Source organism: Schistocerca cancellata, chromosome 4 (genome assembly GCF_023864275.1).
Source record: "Schistocerca cancellata isolate TAMUIC-IGC-003103 chromosome 4, iqSchCanc2.1, whole genome shotgun sequence".
Taxonomy (NCBI): domain Eukaryota; kingdom Metazoa; phylum Arthropoda; class Insecta; order Orthoptera; family Acrididae; genus Schistocerca; species Schistocerca cancellata.
Window position 1 is genome coordinate 208,189,973 of NC_064629.1, and position 6,000 is coordinate 208,195,972.

The 6,000-nt window shown below is 42.2% G+C and overlaps 1 protein-coding gene across 1 annotated transcript in view; it reads left to right on the forward strand.

Annotated features, from left to right (window-relative positions):
- The window catches only part of LOC126184828 (aquaporin AQPAn.G), a 163,783-nt gene extending 158,003 nt beyond the window's left edge, over positions 1 to 5,780 (forward strand). Inside the window, exon 6 of the mRNA XM_049927414.1 lies at positions 5,074 to 5,780. Coding sequence (XP_049783371.1) covers positions 5,074 to 5,181 — 108 coding nt within the window. The 3' untranslated portion in view covers positions 5,182 to 5,780. The remainder of the gene's footprint in view (positions 1 to 5,073) is intronic.
- Positions 5,781 to 6,000: the final 220 nt, after the last annotated feature.

The window sequence follows — 6,000 nt, forward strand, 5'->3', positions numbered from 1 at the left end:
GCGAGATAAAGCCATGCCGGCCGCTATGCCCGAGCGGTTCTAGACGCTTCAGTCCGGAACCGCGCTGCTGCTATGGTCGCAGGTTCGAATCCTGCCTCGGGCATGGATATGTGTGATGTCCTTAGGTTAGTTAGGTTTAATTAGTTCTAACTTCTAGGTGACTGATGACCTCAGAAGTCGTATAGTGCTCAGAGCCATTTGAACCATTTGAACTAGATAAGCCATTGCTGCTACATCAATAACGGGTGTAACCACCGTGATGGTGAATGCAAGCATGCAAAGATGCATGCATTATGTTGTACAGCTGCTGGATGTCAGTTTTTCAGTTTGTGTTGCACTTGGTCGGTCAGTACCGGGACGGCTAATGCTGGTTTTTGGAGGCGCTTTGCCATCCGATGATGATCCATATGTGCTCTATTAGAGGCAGATGTGGTGATCGAGCAGGCCAAGGCAACACGTAGACACTCTATAGAGCCTATTGGGTTACAACAGCGGTATGTGGACGAGCGTTATCCTGCTGGAAAATACCCCATGGAATGCTGTTCATGAATGACAGCACAACCAGTCGAATCACAGACTGACGTACAAATATGCACTCAGGGTGCGTAGGGATAACCAAGAGATTGCTCCTGCTGTAATACGAAATCGCACCGCAGACCATAACTCCAGATGTAGATCCAGTGCGTCTAGCACGCTTACAGGTTGGTTGCAGGCCCTCGACTGGCCTCCTTCTAACTAACACACGGCCTGCACTGGAACCGAGGCGCCGGCCGGTGTGGCCGAGCGGTTCTATGCGCTTCAGTCTGGAACCGCGCGACCGCTACGGTCGCAGGTTCGAATCCTGCCTCGGGCATGGATGTGTGTGATGTCCTTAGGTTAGTTAGGTTTAAGTAGTTCTAAGTCTAGGGGACTGATGACCTCAGATGTTAAGTCCCATAGTGCCTGGAGCCATTTGGACCATTTGAAGTGGCTGAGTTCAATATTTCTTAGCAAATAGCACTCAGTATGTTATACTCAACGGGGAGAAATCGTTAAATAAGCTTACACACTACTTAATCTACTTAAATTAACTTACGCTTTGGACAACACACACACACACACACACACAAACACATGCCCGAGGGAGGACTCGAACCTCCGACGGGGGGAGCCGCGCGGGCCGTGACAAAACGCCTTAGACGGCGCGGCTACCCCGCGTGGCCACTTTTTGATCAGGCATATATATATATATATATATATATATATATATATATATATATATATATATATATATATATAGGGTGTTACAAAAAGGTACGGCCAAACTTTCAGGAAACATTCGTCACACACAAATAAAGAAAAGATGTTATGTGGACATGAGTCCGGAAACGCTTAATTTCCATGTTAGAGCTCATTTTAATTTTGTCAGTATGTTCTTCCACCTACGCTCAACGGAGCACGTTATCGTGATTTCATACGGGATACTCTGCCTGTGCTGCTAGAACATGTGCCTTTACAAGTACGACACAACATGTGGTTCATGCACGATGGAGCTCCTGCACATTTCAGTCGAAGTGTTCGTACGCTTCTCAACAACAGATTCGGTGACCGATGGATTGGTGGAGGCGGACCAATTCCATGGCCTCCGCGCTCTCCTGACCTCAACCCTCTTGACTTTCATTTATGGGGGCGTTTGGAAGCTCTTGTCTACGCAACCCCGGTACCAAATGTAGAGACTCTTCGTGCTCGTATTGTGGACGGCTGTGATACAATACACCATTCTCCAGGGCTGCATCAGCGCATAAGGGATTCCATGCGACGGAGGGTGGATGTATGTATCCTCGCTAACAGAGGACATTTTGAACATTTCCTGTAACAAAGTGTTTGAAGTCACGCTGGTACGTTCTGTTGCTGTGTGTTTCCATTCCATGATTAATGTGATTTGAAGAGAAGTAATAAAATGAGCTCTAACATGGTAATAAAGCGTTTCCGGCCACATGTCCACATACATAATTTCTTTCTTTGTGTGTGAGGAATGTTTCCTGAAAGTTTGGCCGTACCTTTTTGTAACTCCATATATATATATGTGTGTGTGTGTGTGTGTGCGTGTGTGTGTGTGTGTGTGCGTGTGTGTGTGTGTGTGTGTGTGTGTGTGCGTGCGTGCGTGTGCGCATGCCATTAAGGCTGCGATAAAGCCACCGAATATCATCAGTAGAGCCACAGTCTGTGTGTGTGTGTGTGTGTGTGTGTGTGTATGTGTGTGTGAGTGCGTCTTTGTGCACATCATTAGTCGAATTCACGAATCCCCTACGCGAAAATAAGTCTTAATCACATGGTCAATCAGCACAAATTGTTATATCCGTGTTTTTAAGGATTTTGTGGCCACTCTTATAAGGCCGGTCCTTGCTGGATGTGCGGTATCTTTTCTGTTCTTTCTGCCGTCAACGGGATGTCATTTTCATATTACGCTCATTTGACTTCGTACACCATATCATTAGCACCAGGTGGTGTTAGATTTCAGTGTACAATCCCCTTAGAATGATAACGCTGGTAATATGGTCAACATCTTTCACTGTTCCAGTACTGAAGGGCGTCCATGTTGGAAAAAGGTGTTAATGAAATAGGTGGAAAAATTGGTAACTAGGTCTAAATGACTTTCGATTAGAGGATCACTAATGACGGGGGTAGTCAGTTCTGTCACAGAGCTGAAGTTCACGACTGTGTGAAGTGATTAGGCTCCTGGTGAAGTTCAGCTCATATGTCATTGCCATGAAACTGAAGTTAATCTGCAAAATTGTCTTCGTCATAGTGTGGAGAACCGTATCAGGCTGGAGTAGCGGACTACGATGCACGCATACAAAGTATGGCAGTACGAGTGGTTACAGGTTTGATGGACTCGCTTGAGTGCTTCAAAATGGTTCAAATGGCTCTGAGCACTATGGGACTTAACATCTGAGGTCATCAGTCCCCTAGAACTTAGAACTACTTAAACTTAACTAACCTAAGGACGTCACACACATCCATGCCCGAGGCAGGATTGGAACCTACTACCGAAGCGGTGGCGCGTTTCCAGACTGAAGCGCCTACAACCGCTCGGCCACTCCGCCCGGCTGAGTGCTTCATTGCACTGGCAGACACCCGAAGGAACACTGTTATAGTCTCTAAAGAGCATGTTAAGAAATTTCGGAAACGGGTTTACTGACATGAATATGGCAGTATCTCATTCCGAAGGTATTACGACGATTACATTAGGATGTGGAGTGATGAATGGCAACTTGCTCTAAATGTAGAGAAATGCAAGTTAATGCAGATGAACAGGAAAAACAAATATTTAACGTTCGAATTCAGTATCAGTGGGTTGCTCCTTGACGGTAACTTCGATAATACGTTTAGGCGTAAGGTTGTGAAGCGATATGGGATGGAACGAGCGCATGTGGACGGTAGCAGGGAAGACGAAAGATCGATTTTGGTTTATTGGAAGAATTCTAGGCAAGTGTGGCTCATATATAAAGGTCTTCTATGCAATATTACCTAATCCAACCTAACCTAGAAGACCTTCTATGCAATATTATATAACTGTCAAAATAATATCGGAAATTGTTGGGAAATAACGACGCGCAGTGACGTACGTGGCTTTCCAGGTGTCTAGGTGAGTTGACGATTCCTTCTTCCTGAACTGTTTTTTGACGACTGACATATTCTTGTTCGTAAGTTACTGCGGACAATCGTCTAGAATGTAATCTGTTTGAGGTAATGTCTTTCGTGTAACGTTATCCACATGTAGGAGAGGGAAACAGATGTTTTTACTATTGAAATTAAAATTCCTAAAAATGTATTTCTGTACCACTATATAATACTCCACAGTTTTATACTAAAAAATGAAGCTGCTGCATCACGCTAGAATAAAAAAATTCTTACCATACCATCAGATGCAAGTTAATGCAGATGAACAGGAAAAACAGACCTGTAACGTTCGAATTCAGTATTAGTGGTGTGCTACTTGAGGGTGACTTCGATAAAATATTTAGGCGTAAGGTTTTGAAGCGATATGGGATGGAACGAGCGCGTAAGGACGGTAGCAGGGAAGACGAAAGATCTCTTAACATCCATACATTAGGTACATTCCATTACCATACGTATTTCTTTTCACCTTTACACAGATCTCACTTCCGAACACGAAATATTGTGTTATTTAATCTCTTTATTCTTCTGAATTCTCCTCAGATAACATATTTCTCTGTGCCACAGCGAAAGCTTTACCTCACACCGATTTATAATTTCAAATGTTAGACGACTATGAAAAACTGGCTGGACTAAAAATTACTGTTTCTTTCGCTCGACAAAGCAGTCTCCAGCCTGCTCGTAAGCAATGCTTTCCATGGTTGTTTAATGTAAAATATAATTGAAAGGGTAACAATATACCTTTTTCTTATAATTCCACTTGTTTTTATCCATTTGTCCATTGCTTCCTCATCAGAGCACACACTGTTACGCTTTATACTGTTTAGTGTTTTCCAGTATTCTTAGCTGCTGCAGGCTCCCTAAATTTCTTTTCCCCGGAACTCGTTGTATCAGAAAATATCTATTTTTTACATTTATAAATTCCTTTTATATCTGCCACTATTATTATTGTTGTTATTATGGCCATCATTATTGGTGGCAGCAGCTGCAGCAGTAGTAGTATAAGTACTGCCTGTATTAACTTTATTAATAGACACTCAAATCATTTTAATACTCTGTCATATGAAACGTTATTTCTTGTTACGATGTAAAAAATTTAGTATGGTGCCAGCCCTAATCAGATCAGGTTAAATAAATAAAACTCACTCATCTCATGTTCACCGAAATTAAAGGCTTGAAAACTAAAACTTTAGCATAACAATTTGCCATCAAATAAGTATCTGATAACCTGCAGAATTTCTTCACTGATTAGGATATACGTCGGCAGTAGATGTATTATACAAATGTGTCATGCATGAAAGAAATATTTATTGGAAGTTACCATTCATGTTTGTGAACAGTTCTGATCATTGAAACCTGTAGTCAAGTGTTCTTCCAGCCTCATACTATACTGATATAATTCTTCTTTTGCAGGTTTACTGGGCTGGACCTCTTGGAGGAGGCATCGTCGCTGGTGTCATTTACAGGTTCCTGTTCCAGGCTCGGAAACCTGAAGACGAAGCCAGCTCCTATGACTTCTGAACGCATCATTTCTCTTGCCGCAGGCAGGGACACATCTTCGCGGAGTGGCTGAGAACGGATCAGAGACAATATATCGTGAAAATTTAGTGTATACCGTAGTGATATTGAACTGTCCAGCCAAACGTCTCCTGCGCTGACTTATTTTGTGGCGTTTCCTGAAGAGTACAATGGGATTATTATACTTATTTATTTGTAAGTGGACTATGCTTGGCACACCTTGTAGTTATTCCTATGTAACGTATAGGTTTCTTTCTCTGCAAGGCAACTGTAGTCAAACAGGGAATTTTGAAGTGTCTGTGTGGTCTTTGGGACTGAAAACAGTTACGCCATGAAGATGAAGGTTCTGTCATGTTACTACATGGCTTGAGATCTTCTGTACCACACTGACACTTCTCATATTTCGGCAACAGATCACTTTCGGCTCGAAAGTGTGACGGGTTTCACTGTTGTCTAAATTGTTTTGAATAGAATCTCGTTCACTGATTCTGCGTTCAATAACACTATGTTTAATTTTCTCTTGCTACTTGCTTCAGTTGTACAGTAAGAGTTATATATATGCATATTGCTGTAGCTTAGAATAAAGTTTTACTATATTAAAACTTTTAGTCTTGTTTTATTTCTAAGATTAGATCCAGTTACTGACAGGCCAGCCATCCAAACAGAAACTGTTCAGTTACTTTCATGTTTTCAGCACAGCTTTACAAAGGAAAACATTTTCTTCCTTGGCGTTCACAATTAATCCGCACACTGAAAAAATCTTAGTTGACTTAGCCTAAATTTTCATTAAGGGAGAAAGTGATTATAATGCTATCTGTTACT